This window comes from Triticum urartu, chromosome 4A (assembly GCF_056163025.1).
Source record: "Triticum urartu cultivar PI428250 chromosome 4A, HENAU_Tu73, whole genome shotgun sequence".
Taxonomy (NCBI): domain Eukaryota; kingdom Viridiplantae; phylum Streptophyta; class Magnoliopsida; order Poales; family Poaceae; genus Triticum; species Triticum urartu.
The window spans coordinates 45,536,529-45,559,264 of record NC_141876.1 but is presented as its reverse complement, the minus strand read 5'-3'; the positions used below and the strand labels follow the sequence as shown (position 1 = coordinate 45,559,264).

Sequence of the window (22,736 nt, the reverse complement as noted above, 5' to 3'; positions counted from 1 at the left end):
AGACGAGTTTGCTAATGAGGAGCCCGTTGAATTTGCTTTCGAGGATCCAGTCAACTCTGACAACTGTGCAGGCAAGATGATCATATCCTCAAAATCACTACTATCTTTGCTATGCTAGATTGCTCGTTCTTCTGCTAGGCCAATGCTACGATGCCTACCACTTGCTTTCAAGCCTCCTAAATTGCCATGTCAAACCTCTAACCCACCATTGTCCTAGCAAACCGTTGATTGGCTATGTTACCGCTTTGCTCAGCCCCTCTTATAGCGTTGCTAGTTGCAGGTGAAGATTGGAGCCCGTTCCTTGTTGGAACATTTATTTACTTGTTCGGATATCATTATGTTATCTTGTTATCTTAATGCATCTATATACTTGGTAAAGGGTGGAAGGCTCGGCCTCTCGCCTAGTGTTTTGTTCCACTCTTGCCGCCCTAGTTTCCGTCATATCGGTGTTATGTTCCCAGATTTTGCGTTCCTTACGCGGTTGGGTTATAATGGGAACCCCTTGATAGTTCGCTTTGATTAAAGCTTTTCCAGCAATGCCCAACCTTGGTTTTACCATTTGCCACCTAGCCTCTTTTTCCCTTGGGTTTCCGGAGCCCGAGGGTCATCTTATTTTAGCCCCCCCGGGCCAGTGCTCCTCTGAGTGTTGGTCCAACCGAGCAATGTCCGGGGCTACCAGGGGCAACTCTAGGCTGGCCTACCCGACGTATTGCTCATCTGAGTGTGCCCTGAGAACGAGATATGTGCAGCTCCTATCGGGATTTGTCGGCACATTCGGGCGGTGTTGCTGGTCTTGTTTTAACCTGTCGAAGTGTCTTGAAGAACCGAGATACCGAGTCTGATCGGAATGTCTTGGGAGGAGGTCTATTCCTTCGTTGACCGTAAGAGCTTGTCATGGGCTAAGTTGGGACTCCCCTGCAGGGATTTGAACTTTCGAAAGCCGTGCCTGCGGTTATGGGCAGATGAGAATTTGTTAATGTCCGGTTGTAGTTAACTTGAACCTTAACTTAATTAAAATGAATCAACCGAGTGTGTTACCATGATGGCCTCTTCTCGGCGGAGTCCGGGAAGCGGACACGGTGTTGGAGTAATGTTTGCGTAGGTTGTTCTCTAGTTTCTCGCTCGCGCTTTGCCTCCTCTTCTCGCTCTCTTTTGCGAACAGGATAGCCACCATATTTGCTAATCGCTTGCTGCAGCTCCACATATATTTGTACCTTGCCTTACCATAAGCTTAAATAGTCATGATCGCGAGGGTGCGAGATTGTTGAGTCCCTGTGGATCACAGATTACTATTACACCAGATGCAGGGCCTGATGATTCCGCTCCAGGTGACGCGCTTGAGCTCAAGTGGGAGTTCGACGAAGACTCTCAATGTTACTATGTTTCCTTTCTTGATGATCAGTAGTGGAACCCAGTTGGGGGTGATCGGGACCGTGTCGCATGTTGGGTTATCTTTTATTTTGGCGCCGTAGTCGGGCCATGAGTGTTTGGATGATGTAATGTTATTTACGTACTTGATTGACGTGGCGAGTGTAAGCCAACTATGTTATCTCCCCTTTTATTATCTATATTACATGGGATGTTGTGAAGATTGCCTAACTTGCGACATATGCCTTCAATGCGATTATGCCTCTAAGTCGTGCCTCGACACGTGGGAGATATAGTCGCATCGAGGGTGTTACAAAGGGGGAGACCGGCCGGCCCTTGCTAGGCGCGCCAGGAGGAGGAGTCCTCCTCCTAGTAGGAGTAGGACTCCCCTCTTTCCTACTCCTACTAGGAGGGGGAAAGGTATATATAGGAGGAAGAAGTACGTCGGTGGAGCTTCGGTGGGCCCACGAGGGTGGGGGTGCGCCTGGGGGTATAGGGCGCGCCCCCTACCTCGTGCCCACCTTGAAGCTTCCTTGGCGTAGGGTCCATGTCTCCTGGGTCATATTCGGTGAGAAAATCACGTTCCCGAAGGTTTCACTCCGTTTGGACTCCGTTTGATATTCCGTTTCTTCGAAACACTGAAATAGGCAAAAAACAGCAATTCTGGGTTGGGCCTCCGGTTAATAGGTTAGTCCCAAAAATAATATAAAAGTGGAAAATAAAGCCTAATATAGTCCAAAACAGTAGATAATATAGCATGGAGCAATCAAAAATTATAGATACATTGGAGACGTATCAAAGGAAAGGGGGGCGCCGCCCCCCTTCTCCTAGTCCAATTCGGACCAGAGGGGGAGGGGGCGCGCGGCCCACCCTAGCTGCCCCTCTCTCTCTCCACTAAGGCCCATAAGTCCCATTACTTCTCCCGGGGGGTTCCGGTAACCCTCCGGCACTTCGGTTTTCTCCGTAATCACCCAGAACATTTTCGGTGTCCGAATATAGTCGTCCAATATATCAATCTTTATGTCTCGACCATTTCGAGACTCCTCGTCATGTCCGTGATCACATCGGGGACTCCTAACAACCTTCGGTACATCGAAACATATAAACTCATAATGAAACTGTCATCGTAACGTTAAGCGTGCGACCCTACGGGTTCGAGAACAATGTAGACATGACCGAGACACGTCTCCGGTCAATAACCAATAGCGGAACCTGGATGCTCATATTGGCTCCTACATATTCTACGAAGATCTTTATCGGTCAGACCGCATAACAACATACATTGTTCCCTTTGTCATCGGTATGTTACTTGCCCGAGATTCGATCGTCGGTATCTTAATACCTAGTTAAATCTCGTTACCGGCAAATCTCTTTACTCGTTCCGTAATACATCATCCCGCAACTAACTCATTAGTTGCAATGCTTGCAAGGCTTAAGTGATGTGTATTACCGAGAGGGCCCAGAGATACCTCTCCGACAATCGGAGTGACAAATCATAATCTCGAAATACGCCAACCCAACATATACCTTTGGAGACACCTGTAGAGCACATTTATAATCACCCAGTTACGTTGTGACGTTTGGTAGCACACAAAGTGTTCCTCCGGTAAACGAGAGTTGCATAATCTCATAGTCATAGGAACATGTATAAGTCATGAAGAAAGCAATAGCAACATACTAAGCGATCAAGTGCTAAGCTAACGGAATGGGTCATGTCAATCACATCATTCTCCTAATGATGTGATCCCGTTAATCAAATGACAACCCATGTCAATGGCTAGGAAACTTAACCATCTTTTATCAACGAGCTAGTCAAGTAGAGGCATACTAGTGACGCTCTGTTTGTCTATGTATTCACACAAGTATTATGTTTCCGGTTAATACAATTCTAGCATGAATAATAAACATTTATCATGATATAAGGAAATAAATAATAACATTATTATTGCCTCTAGGGCATATTTCCTTCAAGGAGCAGACTAAGAAGAGGAGCTCGGTGCTCACCGTGCCGGCTTTGTAGCCGATGTTGAACAGCACATGGCAGTGGGGCCAGCGGAAGACGTCGATGCCGGAGATCAAGCATACCACCGCGCACCTTGCCTGGCACGATGAACCCCTTCTCTGAATTGGTGATGACGATGTGCCATATCTTGCACAAGGACAACACAAATAACAAATCTTGAGCTAAAATCCAAAAACAAAAGAATAAATCATGAGAATCAAGAAATAAAGGAGCAGCTAGCTCGCCTGTCCTTCATGCTACACCAGGGCTCCATGGACTCGAGCATGGCGGCAACGCAGCCGTCGGTGACCTTGTTGAGGTACACCAATGATGTGTTCCTGACCAACTGCACACCCATCGCAGCATAGAGGAAAAAAGTTAGAATATTGACAAGTCCGTATCACATCAAAAACATAACAGTGTTGTTGGAGTTCTGACCAGCTTGCCTTCTCCTCATTCAAGCGGTCCTCGAGAGTGAGTCACACAATGTTGTCAATTCCAAGTTTGCAGCTTGCAACTCTTCAAACACAACACGCCTCTGCAAAGGCAATCCAGCAAAAATTAAATTGTGAGACACGTGATTAGCAGTTAATTTTTGCATTAACGATCAATATTATTGATGGTTGAACACCAGCAGATTATAGCACGATTACCAAAAAAGTAAGAATGCACTAAAAGTGGCTCAATCTTACTCAGTGAAAGGTGAAATAAACAGAAAAAACTCCAAGAACGTGAGTGTGCCCTTTTATAATGACCGAAAAAGTATGGACAAGTCATACATGACAACATGCTTATGCCAGAAAATAAGAATGTCATGGCAAATAAAAAACACAGAGCCAATCTATAATGCTAATGAGTAAAGCCACTATCAACGCCAGGTATGTAGGCATTGACATTTCTCTTACGAAAAAAAGTTTCCAGCAACAGGACAAGCACTATTCCATTTCAGAAAAACAAGGACACACACAAGATCCAGCCGAAGGGGAACATGTCGCAAGTAATTAACCACCCATCTACTTAATAGGATAAGCACAAAGCACAGCCCAGCTGTTGCCAAAACCACATAAATCAGAGTATCTACACTGCCCAAGCAGACAACACACACAACTGGTCTTATAATATGTGGAACACACATACACTTGGCAAGATAGCTCACATGAGCACAACACACACAACTGATCTTATAATATGTGGAACACACATACACTTGGCAAGATAGCTCACATGAGCACAACACACACACATGGGATAGATTGCATAAGTAAGACATGGCCATGAACCCAGAGCAACTACCATAGCCGTGGTTTGATGGCCGCGAGCTCATAGCAACTGGAGGCGAGGAGCAGACTAAGAGGAGGAGCTAGAGGTGCTCACTATATATACCAGTTTTGTAGTCGATGCTGAATAGCACATGGCAGTGGGGCCAGCAGAAGACGCCAAGGCCGGATATAAAGCATACCAACATGCACCTTGCCTAGCACGATGAACCCATTCTCCACTGCATCGGTGATGATGATGTGCCATATCCTGCATAAGGACAACACAAGTAACAAATCTTGAGCTCAAGTCCAGAAACAAAAGAAAAAATCATGGGGATCAAGAAAGAAAGGTTCTAACTCAAAGTAGAGGCCCAACAAACTTTTTTGAAGTAGGAGTCGAAAACTACAAATCCATCTATTCCTAGAATGGAGCTGGTTGGAGTTGTGCCTACAATTGAGCGGGTAGTTCAGTGGCACCGACACCCAGCTGAAAGTTTATAGGAGGGTTAGTAAAGCAAATTTGTTCATGAGGAAATGTGCCAGCAAAACATTGAGTCAGAGTGCAAGTCAAATGCTCTTAACAGTGTTTTTGGTTGCTTTTCTTTAATTACAATTCTTATTATTTTTAGTTCGCATTGATGTACAAAAGAAAATCCTGTGCCTTTTTTGTCCTCTCATCGACCATTGTATTTTTGAGTCATATCAGTCTATGTAAAAGAATTCAGTACCTTATGTTTTGTATATTTGGAAATGTCTAAAGGCGTGGTGTTATATATAACTGTATGATATGCTTTGTATGCCTTTCCCTGTAGCCTTAGTATGGTCATCGTTTTCTCTTTCATGTCCTTCATCTTAAATTAAAAAATATGAACAATTGCATTGTGCTAAAGTTTATCATTATTATTTAATTTATTTATAGGCAATAGCTCTTCTAGAAAAAATATGTAAATTTCGTGTAACAAGCTAACATAGAATCTTCTCTGTTGCAATTGGGAACATGCCACATGACCACTGAGCTGGCATTATTTGCAAATTCTATTAGTTGACAATGTTGATGTGTATCTTTGACACCATTCATTTGAACCACCAAATAATAGAAGTTGTTTGATTGGTAAAATATTTTTCAGGTTTCTAACCACGCGTTTATTTATTTTGTATTCGGTGTAACGCATGATGCTATAACATAATGTCAAACCACTAAAATGTATATGCCCCGTTGCAACACACGGGCCTTGTGCTAGTAGTAATAATATAAGTATAAGTATAGAAGATATAGATAATAGTAGTATAGATCACTTTCAATGATGAGCAGAAATTATAGAGCTGGAGAGGAGGGATACAAACAGAACACACCACGCGCAAATATATTATTACAGGATCCGTATGTGTTGAGGATCAGAGAGACACACCCACACTTAGAATATATATATATATATATATATATATATATATATATATATATATATATATATATATATATATATATGGTGGTTCTCCTTCCACACACAGCAGGACGTCACGCGTCCTCATGATCCTGGTATACATACGGTAGGATAGGATCGCGGGTGGATCTCTTGACCCGATCGATCTATAAATCGTACGTACTCCGATTGCTAGGATAGAGAGCACATACATAACAGGATTTAGGGGACTTATATATATCATCAGAGCCCCCCCTTGTACGGGACGCCGGTCTCCGGCAGCCAGGCGCGGCCATCGATGAAGTTGTTCACAGTAAACTTGGCCGCCTTGGACGCCTTTTTTATGTTGTGGAAGCCAGCCCAGTTGACGCGCCCGCGCACGTCGGCTCCAGGACCCTGGTTCTCGAACTCAGCGAAGAAGACAGTGCGCGTGGTAGTAGTGACGTTAATCTTCTTATTGTCCCAGGACAACCACCCTAAGGGGTGCCCTATGGCGTCCATGTAGCAGTGGATGAAGATTACCCGGGCATACGGCTGCCATGGGCGCCCGAGATACGTCCCGACGCCGCGGAGGTCCTCGCGCGTCGTCACGTTGCATCCCTGAAACGTGAACCCCGAGGCACTGTCGGCTCCGTTGCGTCCCTGGCCAGTCAACACATTCTGCTGCATGATGCCCGGGCGGCGCGCGAGAAGGGCACAATCTTGGAACACTGCGGTTGCAGCCCCCCAGATGAAGTCCACCGTCCCCGCGATTTCACATTCCTTGTAAAATTGCAGAAAGTTCTCGGCTAGCAAGGTGTCCTGGAAACCCAGGATCTGGCAGCGGTAAAATACGGATTTGTTGGAGTTGGACAGAAGGGCCACGGCTTGTTTTGCCTCCGGCCCCGCTGTGTTCTGTATGGTCACGTCTCGAATGATGATGCCTTCCCGTTGTGCGCCTGCATGCAGCAGCGCGCCATTTAGTTACCTCAAGCATGCATTCACTCATGCGCTGGTGAAATTATTTTCGAACTATGCAGAACAAGTGCATGTGAAATTTACAGATATATACTACTCCCTCCGTTTGTTTTTATAACAAGTGGATGTCTAAAACGTCTTATAAAAAGAGAATGAACAAAGGTACTAGTACAAGATAAAAAAGAGGGAACGCCTACAACAAAAATCACACTAACATTATGATCCTCCTATATACCCTGGTAATATTGCTCCTCGCCCTGAACCATGTCAGATATGTAATCTGACTGGTCATGTTACTGCTAGATGCCCGCAAGCTGTGTGTGATAGATGTAAGAAGAAAGGTCATTTGTATGTGGTTTGTGCTGAGTTCCTGCCGTGGGAGTGTTTTCCTATGATGTGTGCGTTCCAAAGCAAGGGGCAGGGATTCTTCTATATTCCTGATTTTAGCATTGATAGGCAAGCTAGGGAGAGGATCTTTAACGTGATTGTTACTATCACTGAGGGGGCTGCTCCGACCAAAGATATAGAACATGAATTAAGCATCTATGTGGGACAGGGTTGGAGATGTTCTGCTAGGTTTTTTGCACCTCAAAAATTTGTGATGAGGATGCCTAATCCTAGGGAAGTGGATCGTGCTTTGTTTGTGGAAAATGTGAGACTGAAGCAGTGTGGAGTTTCAGTTAAGTTTTCTCCTTGGTCTGAAGATATTGAATCTGAGGGCCTGTTGGAAATTGCTTGGGTTCGAATTGGGAAGATCCCTCCGAACAAGAGATGTGATAGGACTGTGGCCTATGTGGGTGGATTAGTGGGCATTACTCTTGAGGTAGATATGTCTACTATAAATCGTTCCTCGTCTGTTAGAGCCAAAATTGGATGTTGCTCTATTGATCAGCTGCTTGCTACGGTAGAAGGTGTCCTGGGGGGGCGTTTCTATAAGTTTACCTATGAGGTGGAAGAAGTTCTTGTCAGGAATCCTGTGATCAAAGACCCTAAGGGTGTGGAAGTGAAAGATGCACCTGCTAAACCTGATCAGACTCCTAAACGTAAACGAGCTGATCAGGAAAAAGAGGAAAAGCAAGCTGATTTCCCTGAGAGTAGCAGAGATGGTGCTGGTGCTCGTGGGGGCAAGACCTGTCGTCTGTCACCACAAGACCATGACCCCTCAGATTCATCTGATAGTGAAAACGATACATCTTTGCTTATTGAAACACTGGCAAAAGAACATGAGATGGCTAGAGGAGGAACAACTCTGGATACCTCACGTTGGATTATACATATGGCCCCGCTGAAACATGAAATTGAGCCTAAAGATGTGCAGGTAAATGATATACCCACAACTCGTCATTCACTGTCTTTTGATGTTACTGGGGCTAACTCTCCTCAGGTTGTGGAGGTGGATGGTGATGTATACCCAGATCTGAAGACCTCAAGTGACTATATGGTACAGCTTCCTCTTTCTGATCACAGCGATGAGATCATTCTCACACCTCCCCTTGCGCCTGAAGTGGCACTAAGATTCAGCAAGCGTAACACGCAGGGGGGACAGGAGCATATTGAAGCTAAAGCCATTAACCTGGTTCAAAAGAAGAACCTGGAAGGTAACATCAGTATACCTTGCAATAATTCTTTCGATGCTCTTTCTGATAAAAAATTAATGTATAAAGCCACTTGTATGGGGGTCAAAATACCTGATAATGATTTTACCTGTGTAAATGTTCTTAGAGAGCTGGATAGGGTGAAAGAAAATCTAGATAGTAAAAAGAACATTGGGGACAGTAATACTGATATTGAGGATGATATTTTAGTCACCAATGGACTAGGAAAATCTGTTCCTGTTAACTTGACTTGGCTTGACCAAGACGAAACTATTTTTGAACAAAAAGCTTCTGGTAAACTGAAGGATAGAAGACATAAAAAGAAATCTGCCGTTAAGCTCTCTAGACCTGTGACTAGGAGCCAGAATAAGGCAGTATCCTCTGAAGATGTGTGCTGTAGTACTGCATTGCCTCCTGGCAGGACTACTAGATCTTATTTCCACAAAAATCGTTCCAAATGAGAGGGCTCATTTGGAACTGTAGAGGGGTAGGCAAGAAAGGAATGGCCACCTGCCTCTCAGACATGATCAGTGATCATTCTCTGGATTTTATTGGTTTGCAAGAAACTATGAAGAAAAATTTTACTCCTAAATGCATTAGGAGAATTGACCCTTTTGGTCTATTCCATTGGGAATGGATTCCATCTGTGGGGAAGTCTGGTGGCATCTTAGGAGGAGTGAGGCAAGATACTATGGAAATCATTTCCTGTACAAAAAGGAAATATGTTTTGCAGTTAAACCTGCACGATAAGAAGAAAAAAGCTGATTGGGGCCTGCTGGTGGTCTATGGGGCAGCCCATGAGGAGTTTAAAGAGGAATTTTTAATAGAGCTGGCTGCTAGTTGTAGTAGCATGACTGTGCCTTATATTGTAGGGGGTGATTTCAATGTCTTGCGCCATGGTGATGAGAAAAATAAAAAGATGCAGAATAATAGAGCTACTGACATCTTCAATTCCATTATCAATGCCTTGGCCCTGAGAGAGATTTATATCAGTGGGGGGAAATATACTTGGTCTAATAACCAAGCCCACCCTACCCTGGAAAAACTGGACCGTATTTTGATGTCTGAAGGTTGGGAGGATCTGTTTCCTATGGCATCTGTTAGGAAGTTGGTTCGGGAAATCTCAGACCATAATCCTTTACTTCTCTCTGATGGAGAAGAGGGGCGTGAAGCTCCTAAGCCTCGTGAGTTTCGTTTCAACCTATCTTGGATTAAAGATAAAAAATTCCTTCCTACTGTGAGTAGGATCTGGTCGAGGAAAGTGCACTCCTCGGACCCTATTGATATCCTAAATATCAAACTTAAGAGGTTTAAGAATTACTTTAAAGGGTGGGGATCCAATAAGTATGGTCATGACAAGAGAAGGAAAGAAGAGCTCAGGTTGGAGTTAGCCTTGTTGGAAGAATTGGAAGAAAATGGCCCCCTGTCCCCTGAAATGTACAGCACCAAAGTGGATATTAGTATGGAACTGCATGAGCTTTTGGTGAACGAAGAGATCTTTTGGTTGCAGCAATCTCATGAAAGATGGCTGCTGAAAGGGGATCTCAATACTGACTACTATCATAAGATTGCGAACGGGCGTAAAAGGAAAAACACGATCCATTCCCTGAAAGCTGGGGATGTGGAAATAGAAGGGACTAGTAATCTGATTGCTCATGCAACAGAGTACTACAAAAACCTTTTCGGACCTGCACCCGGCAATGAGTTCCATATGGATCCTGACACTTGGACCACTAATGAAAAACTTAATGAGGAGAATAATGCTGATTTGTGTCGGGCCTTTACGGAGACTGAAGTTAAGGAAGCTCTGTTTGCTATGGCACATAATAGAGCGCCCGGGCCGGACAACGTTCCTGTGGAATTCTATCAGGTGTGTTGGGATATCATGAAGGGTGATATTATGCTCCTGTTTGAACACTTTCATAAAGGGGGATTGGACGTACAACGCCTCAATTATGGAGTGATTACTCTTCTCCCCAAATCTGCGGGCGCAGACAAGATTCAACAGTTCCGGCCGATTTGCCTCCTGAGATGTCCGTACAAACTTATCACTAAGGTCCTAGATAGGCGAGTTGAAAAATATGCTGATAAGCTCATAAATAGGGCCCAGAACGCTTTCGTGAAAAAAAGGAACATCATGGACGGTGTGATGTCTCTGCATGAAATCCTTAACTATACTCATGTTAAAAAGAGAGTGGGTGTGATTCTGAAACTTGATTTTGAGAAGGCTTACGACAAAGTCAACTGGGATTTTATTCTTGAGTGTCATAGGCTCCGAGGCTTTAACGAAAAATGGTGCGGGTGGATTAGAAGTATCCTGCACAATGGGACTGTGAGCATTAAACTGAATAACCAAGTTGGCCCTTACTTTCAAAGTGCGAAAGGGGTCCGACAAGGTGATCCCCATTCCCCTTTCTTGTTCAATTTGGTTGTGGACTGTTTAGCTAAAATGATTACAAATGCCCAAAAGAGTGGCCTGATAGTGGGGCTGGCCGCTGATCTAATTCCTAATGGAGTTGCGGACGATACCATCATATGCCTGGAGCATGACATTGACAAAGCTATTAACCTGAAAATGCTTCTCCATATATTTGAATTGATGTCTGGTCTTAAGGTGAACTTCCAGAAAAGTGAGATCCTCATGGTGGGAGGCGATGATAATGTGGTGAATATGTATGCAGACTTATTTCGTTGCGAAGTGGGCAGTTTTCCCATTAAATATCTAGGGATGCCTGTCGGCTATACCAACCTTAGAAATTCAGATTGGGAATTCATTGTTACTAAATATCTGAAAAAATTTGAAGCTTGGATAGGCAATGCAGTTTCGATGGGGGGGAGGCTGACCTTACTAGACTCGGTAGTCACCCAACTATCCCTATATCATATGTCTATGTGGCTCATGAATAAAACTTTCATCGAGCGCTTAGACAAACACAGAAGGAAGTTTTTCTGGCAAGGCTGCAATAAGAAGAGGAGGTACCATCTGGTTAGATGGGATAGGATCTGCAGATCCAGAGATAAGGGTGGCCTGGGCGTGAAGGATTTACACAAGCAGAATGTTAGTTTGATGGTCAAATGGTGGTGGAAACTAGAGACCCAAACGGGTATGTGGCAAGATATTGTTCGGGCGCGCTACCTGACTAATAAATCTGTGGCGTCGGTTAAGCCCAGATTTTCTGATTCCCCCTGTTGGAAACCCCTGCTTAAAGTCAAAGATATCTATTTGGTAGGTAGAAAGATCCATTTGGAATCTGGTGACCTTGTTAGAGTCTGGAAAGATTCCATAAACGGGTTGAGTCCTTTTCAGACCCTCTACCCTTCGCTGTTTGAGATCTGCAATAATCAGGATTGCACTATTGCTAATTTCAAGTCTGTGGACGTCCACTCTTTCTTTAGAAGGAGACTCACTCCTGAATTATCCCGTCAATGGGAGGAAATAAACAAAACGATCAATAATATCCAGCTGAGTCAGGGTGGGGACCGGGTCTACTGGGGGCTTAATAGCAATGGCAATTTTTCCACTAAATCTGTGTATAAATGGCTTGAAAACCCTCTTAGTGGTTGCCATTATAGATGGATTTGGAGAGCCAAGATCCCTCTCAAAATTAAAATCTTCATGTGGCAACTGTCCCAGGACGCAGTGCTCACTAGACAAGTTATGAGAATGAGGAAATGGACTGGGAATCCCACATGTTCTTTCTGTAATGAGTTGGAAACCTCCCAACATCTGTTTTTTACTTGCCCTGTTGCTAAAGTGATCTAGAGATGCGTTGGGATAGTTCTGGGTACTGAGATGTGCCCGAATAGCTACTGGCAATATTTTGCTTGGTGCCACACTTTTCTCCCTGATGGACAAAAGTACTATAAGGTGGGCTTGGCTGCTGCTTGCTGGGCCATTTGGCTAGCTCGAAACCGAGCTACGTTCGAAAAGAAGCTTATCAAAACGCCTTTTGAAATTGTTTTCTCCATGTGTTCTTTCCTACTGTACTGGACAGGGCTGCAGGAGGAGGAGGGCGCCAAGGAGCTGCGAAACGGTGCTGAGATGATTAGGTCGAGCACGATGCGTATGATGGAGATGTGCAACGCGGCGAGGGTGCCGATCGGAGGAGATTGAAGGGCTGCAAAACCTCGTTGGCTGGAGCTGGGCGACCTTACGATCATGTGGTGGCGTTTTGGTTCTTTTGTGGATGTCTCATGTCTCTGTCTGTAGTTAAAAACTTATAGGTGTTTGCTGTGGATATTCGGTGTTGTCTAGGTTTTCGCCCCATGACATTCGTTTCGATGGCGGACGAATGTAGTGGGTTTCCTGGCAGTGCCCGGACTCGCTTTACCTCTTTCCCTCCTCCTGACATGTTTCTGAACTCTGTATTTCCGTTCATTTGCAATGGAAAGGGGGTATAGCCCGGTTCGAAAAAAAAAATCACACTAACAAAAAAGAAGAAGAAAGAAAACAGGGTGAAAATTAAGCAGGGCGAGGGCGAGGGCGAGGGCGAGGGCCGGGTACTTACTGACTGTGGCCGTGCATGGGGTGCCTAGAGTTCGATTGCTTTCGTTGCCGGTAATCACTGTTCGAGCAGCGCCATCTCCGATGAGCATCACATTGCTCCGGTGGAGCACTTCAACCTTCTCCTGGTACAATCCTTCCTTGATGTAGATGATGTACCTAGCCTCCCCTGGCGGTGCTGCCGCCACAGCCGCACTGATGGTGTCATGATCCCCGCTACCATCTTTGGCAACCACAGCATCCACCGGTGGGGACGCCGTCAGGAGCAGAGGTCCGTCTTCCGGCATCACCCAGCTGGGCATACCGCGGCTGGTGCTTGCTGTGGTGGCCGTCGCCATTCCAAGCACAATGATCATCATCATCATCATCAGCGTGCGCCTGGTGGTGGTGGCCATTGGAATTTGATCTACAGTAGTAATTGGAGTGAACGATGTGTGGCGGTATGGGTATATATAGAGAGAGACTAGTGTGCGCGCGGGAGACTCCATGCATGTTACCCTGCCAAACATCATACATCGAGGAGAATAAAAATCAATCTCGACCGGGACAGGACAGTGGCCACTAATATCTTGACAAAACCGACCGGATTGATGGCCTCGAGGCTAGTGAGAGCACCGGCATAAATGCTATACTAGCTAGTCCCACGCCACGCATGCTACTTCCTCACGGCCGGTAACAGTAACAGTAACACTACACACCTACGTACGCAGCAAATTTTGCCCGATAACGTAAACAACAATGACCCGGCCGAACTTACGTGCAGGTGAACGCCGCGCGCTAGCTGCAATAATTGGCAGTCCAGTCCATCGGCGCAAGCAAAGTGCGCCCGCGCGCGCACATGCATATGACACGGTTGCCACGCGAGCTGTGTCCGTGAACAAACCACTTTGAGCATCGAGTGGTGATTGGGCTCGCCGATCATTGCTTATGTATGTGGCTGCTCGCCCGGGCTCGTGCAAGGAAGCAGCCGCTAGCTTAATTATTAATCTGCCGGGCCGATCCAGTAGCGTACGTTCAATTATCTCGTCGAGTAGGATATGCTCAATCTTAAGTGGCTTGGGCCAACTGCCCGGACGTACTTGCATACTGACCGTGTAGGTTCGCGGCAGTGCACGTGTCGTTCTCTTGATTTGGGTTCATTTGCAACAAACATGTGTGCACTGTATTGAGCTTCTGCGATGACTTCATCAGTACAAAGCTCTGTGATTTTAATCAATCTTGTGTAGACACTGTTTAAGTGTGTGACCTATGTTGGTGATGATGTGTGTATGTTCTTATTGTGCACGTCTATATATCTTGTACTCGACCTACAACCTCTCCTCTTCTACACGCGGGTCGTGGCTCCGTCATACTCACCTTCCCCGACCTCCGGGAGCGGCAACATGTTGCTGGACAGGGCCCCATCCTGCATCAGGCCCGCGTTGCTGGCTGGACAGGGCCCATCCTGCATGAGGGCAACACGCTCTTCTTCGAGCAGCCAGATTACGCCGACAACCGCTCCATATCATTGTTGTTTAAGGACATGAAAGAGATGAGACCATTGGCTACCTCCACAGGCTAGGGTTAACGCCTTAAGAGCATCTTCAACAGACGAGCTATCTTAGCCACTAGAACAGGATCGCGAGGGTGCCGGTCCAAATGCTTTGGTCAAAGAGGTAATGCACAAGTTGGTAAGAATCCTCATTTAGCATATGCATTCAAACAAGAAAACAAAATAAAAGAGAGAAGAAACATCAACATGTAATAGAAGCAAGACAACAAAAGATAACCACTTGACATCAAGCATTGGCAGCACGTAATGATCGGTTAGTAGGAAGTGAGGCTTGCCACACGCCTGCCGGGTGAATCATATCCAAAAGTTGTGAAGATTCAATGCATTCAAATGATACATTTCATATGATATGTAGCATGTAATGCCCCAAAAGTTTCAAGGTTTAGAACAACACCATAACAATAAGTTCGTTGGCAACGTTCTAAGAATTACTTGAAATATACAAAAGACGCCTTGACACTGACATTTACTTACAAAAGGCACCAAAATTCACAATTTCTTAAATAATTTGAATCAAGAAAACAGAAGTTTCCAGAAAATATTGACATAGAATCCCACACAACAATCAACAAAAAGAACTGATCCTTGGCATTGTCCACCGCAACAATCATATCGCTGATCTAATCGTCATGCCATGGTGCATTATGTCGCTGCCCATTCGCTCGTCGTCGCTCACATTGACGGTGGCGTTTTGCCTGGTTCATGTACACCGAAGGGGGCGATAGCTACAACCCCATCGGGCTCTTGGCCTCATTTTGCTGCTTAGTTCACAACTTTGTCATCCGGCATTTATCAGTTCACACGGCAGAGAGAGAAATACCAGAGGTTCACAATTATTCATGGATTAACTGGATGTGTTTAGTAGCTGAATTCTGGTTGAGGTAGAAGATGTTGAGTGAAGCTGAGATATACAGTACCACTTTATTGGGAGATTCAACATTTTAGACCTTTGCTTAATCCCCGAGCTGCTCCTGCTCAGCATTCTGCTTGCGCAGCTCGGCTAGAGATGCCAATGCTCAAAATACAACTATAAAAAATAATAACAGGAGAATCGATTAAATTTGTGAGGGTATCAGAGGCAGGAATACATACTAACATTAAGAACAATCAGAATTGACTTTTTGCCTCTTGTAGAATAAGATTTCACAATAAATGAATCAGAAAATTGATCGTAGTTGCAAGGATAAAAATGGAAGTTTGAGCTGGAAGAACCAAAAAAATCGCTTAACAGGGATGAAGAAGATATATCACTTTATTAGGTTTTATTGCAGAGGCAATCACAACATGCATGAACGCCAAGACGGAGGCCAGATGAGCATGTAAAGCATTCATCCATGAATAAGCTACATTCAAATTACAGCTGAAGCCAGAATGCAAGTAAAGATATTAGGATGCAAGGAGGCATGAATATTAGAAAGGAACACATGCATCATTCTATACCTGACAGAGGCCAAACAGAAGCGGAGAAACCTGAGCGCATAAACTGCAGTGGCATCGCCTTCCATTGCTTCTTGTCGGTAAAGCAATGAAACTCTCATCATGCGTGAAGGCTATCTGCACAACTGTTTCAATCCTCCAATTAACAGTAACCAACTTGGTTTTGAAATACACTTCATCAATTACACATCTATAACCAGTCTGTACAACACAATGACATGGAAGGTGACTTCTTTATGTTTTCCTGCCTACTGACTATGAATAGGAAGTATAGTATCAAACCTAAATTTATCCTTTGATTATGTGCATGCCATGTCAGAAATATCGTGCATGAAACCAAAACTGACATGAGAGGGTGGGGATGGAGTGGAGAGGAAGAGGTAACTGAAGGCACATATGACACTGTTGATATTCTTAACAAAGGCAGCATGGCCTAAATCCAAGTATACAAAACAATAGCTTCTAAAAGAACAAAGAGTTCATAAGTGAAGTTACTTTGTCCCACCTCTCAGCATATTCTCCTTTCATTCTGGCAGAGGAAATAGCCTACAATATGCAGATCAATTGAGAAGAAAATTGTGAGATGAAACAATAACAATAAGCATATAAAGAAAATTATTTTACAAAAAATTGGCAGTTAGTACTATAAGCCGCTAAGGAATATAAACAATATGCAGGTCGCCGGTGGACATTATGAATTATCCAAAAGAAAGTTAAAAAATGGCAGTTAGTACCATAATGCCGCTAAGGAATATGAACGATATGCAGCTCGCCGGTGGCCATTATGAATTATCCAGAAGAAAGTGGCATGCTAATGACAATTATCCAAAAGAGAAGTGATTCTATCTAGCATGACACATGAGTAACATATAGATATAGAAACTTTATCAAATGCAAATGGAAAGGTACAAGCAATCATAGATTATTTGACACTCACAAAGCTAAAAGCTTTTTAGTATATCTATGTACCAACGAATGAGAAAACACTTAAATATGAATCATGATACAGAGCATATCAAGCATGACCAGGCATCCTATTGGCTAAATTAATCTTCTAGAAATATCCATTTAGGATAACATGAACAACTCAAGCACATGTAGGCAGCAACATACAGTCGTTACAGAATTTTATACACATCCACCTCAAGCATGACTGCATTATGACTTTAAACAATGAAACCAGGACCTATAATATACTGATTATCAATCACTCGACTTGCATCATTACTGTTTGCCCATCACTCAACAACATGTGAAAAGAAAAATTCCCAATAGGGAGCAAGTAAGATTTGCTGCAAGCAGATCATGTCACATGGCTCATATTTTTGTGAGTTCACTTCCTCCCTGGCAGAACACTGTAAAAGGAAACAATTCAGTAATTACCAAAAAAGTTAAACGTACAAGATGAGCATATATCAAACATCTTGAGGTAAAGCACCATGAAGAGAACATATCGTTATACTCTTGATTACAACCAATGGTTTCATTGATCCTATTTTGCACAGGTCAATACGGAAGGAACCAAATCAGTCAACAGCGTGTATTTCCGAAGAAATGCTTACCCTATTTTTACAGAGATGCAGAGGGAGAGGGAGACGGCCTGAATCTGAATGTTTGTACCTGGTAGAGGAGCTTCTCGAGGATGAGGTCTGAGATATCCATGACGGTGTGGAAGCGGACAGAGAGGAAGACGACCCTGCGGTCTATGCTTGCTGAGGAGAGGCCGTTGCTGCTGGTCGCGGAGCCACCAAACTGGTCATCGAGGGCAGAGAGGATGGGAATCTTTGCGCGAGGGCGCCAACCTGAATGATCTGGGCCGTTGGATCAAGAGGCAACACTGTTGCAATGAATAGTGCCTCCTCGTGAGGTTGTTCTCGTCTTGTAAATGTGTCGAGCCAAATTCAGCACACAAGGGCCTAATAATTCCGTTGCCTACAGAAAGAATGCACCCTGTAATTCGAAATGGAAACCGGTGCATATAGCACCAATCAGTTCACAGGAAGCAATAAAGAACATGGGCGACGAACAGTTGATGGATGTAATTGTTTTCTGTTTTAACATACTCGAAAGAATAAAGATTGTTGTTAAAACTTATTTTTATTACACCACTTTGCAATGTAAAATGATCAGTCTCCCCCCAAAACTGAATACTGTTTAAAACACCAGTAACACAATGTTGAAAATAAAAGAAAGAAGAGAATATATGACAATTCAATTTTTTAAGGATTCGAATGCATTCATCACTTTATCTTAGTAGTGACATAAGCTTACGGTAAGTAGATTAGATATCTTGCAAGGCAAGCTGTGTTGTCAATTGGGTGTGTACAAAACTTTATCAGAACATGGATAGCATATTGGATTAGTGAGAGCAACGCTGAGCGAGTAATCACAAAGTGCAGAGCTCAGAGAGTAATCACAAAGTGCAGGGCTCATAATCGGCTTCTATTTCATATTTCCACGATCACAAGATACATATGCACTAAATGTTGTTATTCCCTTGCAAAACTGGAAATAATCACAACTGGCTCAAGGAAGAACTACATCAATTACAATATCATGCTTCACGGATTTAATGTGATGAACAGGAAGCAACCAGCGAGAACTTGTCCAACAACTTGAATATATCACATAGCAGAAAAAAACAATTAGCTATTTAAGACAACAATTAGTAGAAGACCAGATCATGTACTACCTCAGTAAATGCAACCATGCATCATACAAACACGTGCCATGTTGATATAGAATTACTGAAACACACACGTTGACAGCAAGAATTCTATTTACTTTTTTTTGCGAGTAAAAGACTTATATTACTCAATCAAAATATCTTTACAATCATCTCTGACTATCTCAAGTATCTCATCTAGACCTGACCCTAACCAAGTCATTGTTCTATCATTAATTCTAGCAAAAGAAGCCAATCTATCACTTGCTTTATTCTGACACCGGTGTACGTGAGTAATACAAGAAGTACGACTGCTTCTAAGCTGCTTTATCTCCTGCACTACATGAGCATAGATTGATCTATCCACTTCCGTGCTCTGGATCATGTTCACCGCATTGACCGAATCAAGTTCAATATTGATGGCCAAATCACTTCTCTGTAGAGCAAGAGTTAAACCCTCCTTACATGTGCTAAGCTCCGCATCTAATGCATCCCTACATGAGTACAACTTCCTGCATGCCGAGAAGATTATTGCTCCTGCATCATTTCAAAGAATCATGCCTGCACCAGCTTCTCCATCCCAAACGAAAGAACCGTCAGAATTCAGCTTGACCCATCCTTGCGCTGGAGGTCGCCACCTGGAAGTAGCACCTGAGGCAGCAGGCATGCAGTTGTTTTTAGCAGTCTGATCGCGAGCTATGACCATCTTCCCTTTCCTTGACTCAACGTTCGTATTCATTTTAATTCCTATGATTGGGTCCAGGTAACTTTGCAGAAACCGAACAGAGATCTCCACAAGTGGTGCTGGTTTATTGTGAACCACTTCATTTCGCACATACCAGCATCTCCACAAGGTCAATAACAGCATGCACCTAGTAACTTATCTAAGGGCACCAGAACTTGGAGCAACCATTCATTCCCTGAATTCTTAATGGATTCCATAGCCGGTAAACACCAAACATTTTCCATCTTATCATATTCCCTGAGTTCTATTTATTTATCTACCTATGCAAAGCTACAACGGAATTATGGCTGAAACACGCCATGAAACTGGAGGTGTAGCGCATGTTTTTTTAAAAATGGTCGAGGTTCCCTGATCCTAGTAATGTGAGCTATGATCATTTTCACGGACCCATGGTCGTATATAATGTTCACAAGAGGCATCCCCTCTACGAAACCTACCTTTGGTGACAAAGCTATATAAACTATCTAATGGACAAAAATGAAGCTTTTGACGACCTGCATATCAATTTGTCCTACTATAATGCGATGAAGCTTTGAAACTGTACATATCAAGATTTTCATCATACCATTTAGGACTTTGAAAAAAGATATAAAAACTACACTCAACTCCTCCGCCCAAAGCTTCCTTGATAATAAACCAATACTTCAGACTAGAATAATATGAAGATCATACATGAGAACAATGCAAATCAATCTTGCAGCACATCCTAAAACCGTAAAAGCAACGGTGGTTTTTCTTCCACGCAATATTATATCACAATCATGTACCTACGCCAAACAATGAAGAAACGGTTAAACATATAGATCTTCCTATTCGTAGGTGGTATACAACTACCCCTATCCCTATTGTTTTGATACATGGCGTATTGGCTTTTCGTTTTTCTAGCTAAAGATCCATCTTTCCTGGATTAGTGATTACTTCAACCCATACCCCTATGGAATAACAAAAAGCAAGGGCAGAGGGACCTGGATCCGGAACCAGACAATAATTCGTAGGAACCCACACCGGATAGAGGGCCGTCCCTTCCTCTTAAGAGGTGTAATTCTGATCCACCAATGGTGGCGCAGTCGGTTGATTTCCAAGTAACACATACATGGCAGCAAAATTCAAGAAAAATGGACTATGCATTTTCCTCTGCAAACAATACAAATGTGCTCACTTAGAGAGAGCAGCCTAATAAAATAATTTTACCTAGCAACAAAACCGTGAGGCAAATTAATAGCAAGCCCTCAGTGACGCATACAGTAAACTGAACATCAAAGGAATGTGAAAGCAACCTTTGAAGCTGATTTAAAAATCAAAGCGATATTGACTCGTACAGTAAACTGAACATCCAAAAGGGGATGGTGGAGGATGCTGCAGTTTTGGTCAAATTTAAGTTGAACCATTCAATTTTATTTGCAGTTCATACTACTTGTACAGTTGCAAGGTGAATCCAACTCAGATTTGAGTGGTGTAGAGAGAGAGAGAGAGGGAGGGGGAGTAGAAGGCAACCACGAGTCATACCCAGCGCTGAATCTGGCCCGTCCACACGCTCAACATAGGGAGCAGCCAAGGCATGCCCTTGAACCAAGCAGCTACTCCATGGCCTCCCTGCACACGAGTAGAGATGAGATGAGATGTCACGCACGCACGCGTAGATCAAATGAAAAAGAATAATAAGCAAAGGGGAGGAGACGATGGATCCACACACGCATCGGACGCTCCTCTTGGAGGGCATCCCGCGCCATGGGAAGGGGGGAAGGCTAGGGTTCCGGGTGATGGTTGAGATTGGACGCTCGGGCCACTCCAGCTTGTTGGGCCCGTACCTTTGCAGCCTCGCCGCTGCGTCCTCGGAGCTGATGTCGCGGTTCGCTGAGACAACGAGCTCCGCCAGACCGGCACGTCGAGACAGGAGAGCAGCGCGGCGGCAACCAGCTCGGTGACTGGAGACGAGCAGGGAGGGGGGGATAAGAGCGCGGTGGTGGCCGTGGTGGCAGCAACGGCAGTGGCTGCAGGGAGCAAAGAAGGGCGACGACACGAGGCGAACGGAGGCCACAACGCGAGGGCGAGCGGAGGCGACGACGCGAAGGCGGGCACATGCGGCGGGGGGAGCAGCTAGGCGGCGACGCGCGAGTGCGGGAGTGAGGCGGCGACGCGCGAGTGCGGGAGTGAGGCGGCTAGGGTTATCTCCACAGGAGCCACCCCTTTTATACACTTGTGCGTGAAATGACGAAAATGCCCTCGGGGACGCCGGTATTACGAGCGGTGGCACAAATGGGGTGAAACTATTCATTTGTACAGGGCTCCTTTTCGATCCGACGGTCGGGGTCTTCCAAGGGCTCGATCCGACGGCGCAAATCCGATCAAGCACTTCGATCCAATGGCTGGGAACCCAAACGGCTGAGGAGCCGGGAGGATCCCTGTCGATCTTATTTCTCGATTCCTACTACCGCCCACCCAATCAAAGGGAGGTCCTCGAGGCTGCATTGGCTCCTACCGCCCACCCAATCAAAGGATAAAAGCTAGCATTTTTTATTTTTTATTTTGAGGTAAACACAAAACATATTCTGAAAGCACATATATATATACATAAACACTATTCTGATCACGGGATCAGAATAATATTCTGATCACAACCTGAACTGCTTGAGTAACGCGTCTGAACTTTCCTTTGTACGAACCCGACCTTCGGGCTATCTTCGCAACCGTGGCTTCCCCCGCGAATTATTCTTGTTAGTCATGTTCTATATGATGTTAGTGTAATCTGCAAACGATTTTTAGCAACTAAATACACGTTTTAAATAGGAATCTCGCTCATAGGCGGATTTTGCACTCGGGTCGTGATGAACTCGCGTTTTTTGCAGTTTTACTGCCTGAGTTGTTCAACCTGAACTTTCCCTTGTGCTAGGTTGAACTTCCGCCAACATTGCCCAAATGGGGCTTGCTATATACCGTTGAAAAGCTATGGACACCAGTATCATGACCCAAGTTAAATTTTTGGCAAAATGTAAGCGGTTTAAGAGCAGTTTTGAAAACCGTTTTTCTTCATACAAAAAACGTGAATCGTATTTTCGATCGCATTTCTAAACCGTTTATCGGAATGAGGCATATAATATGGTGTTGAAAAGTTGCTGCAAAACCGCTCCTTCCACATGTTGAAAATTTTCCCTAATTCCCTATGGTGAAAGAGTAATATGAAAAAACGTAAAATTTCGCAAACCGAACAACCGAGTTCATATTTTCGATGTC

At 44.2% G+C, this 22,736-nt stretch overlaps 2 protein-coding genes and 1 long non-coding RNA gene across 8 annotated transcripts; 1 reads left to right on the top strand and 2 right to left on the bottom strand.

The window, feature by feature from the left end:
• Positions 1-6,120: 6,120 nt before the first annotated feature.
• Positions 6,121-13,603, bottom strand: LOC125553495 (pectinesterase 2-like). The gene is made up of 2 exons (XM_048717268.2): positions 13,111-13,603; positions 6,121-6,988 (listed from the first exon to the last, which is right to left on the bottom strand). Exons 1-2 carry the CDS (start codon positions 13,592-13,594, stop codon positions 6,294-6,296), a joined length of 1,179 nt encoding a protein of 392 aa, XP_048573225.2. The 5' UTR covers positions 13,595-13,603; the 3' UTR covers positions 6,121-6,293.
• LOC147974696 (uncharacterized) lies at positions 7,054-13,087 on the top strand. The gene is made up of 2 exons (XM_087517704.1): positions 7,054-8,605; positions 12,598-13,087. The coding sequence occupies exons 1-2, from the start codon at positions 7,399-7,401 to the stop codon at positions 12,714-12,716; spliced, it is 1,326 nt and encodes a 441-aa protein (XP_087373830.1). The 5' UTR covers positions 7,054-7,398; the 3' UTR covers positions 12,717-13,087.
• An 810-nt stretch (positions 13,604-14,413) lies between the features above and the next one.
• On the bottom strand, positions 14,414-21,653 carry LOC147974695 (uncharacterized). 6 transcript variants are annotated; one of them, XR_015600230.1, is made up of 6 exons: positions 21,197-21,653; positions 21,012-21,098; positions 17,716-20,272; positions 16,601-17,450; positions 16,099-16,220; positions 14,414-15,685 (listed from the first exon to the last, which is right to left on the bottom strand). It is a non-coding gene; the product is annotated as an uncharacterized LOC147974695 (long non-coding RNA). The 6 variants fall into 6 exon arrangements; XR_015600229.1 differs by having other exon boundaries at positions 17,716-18,045; XR_015600232.1 differs by having other exon boundaries at positions 17,716-18,027.
• Between the last annotated feature and the right edge of the window lie 1,083 nt (positions 21,654-22,736).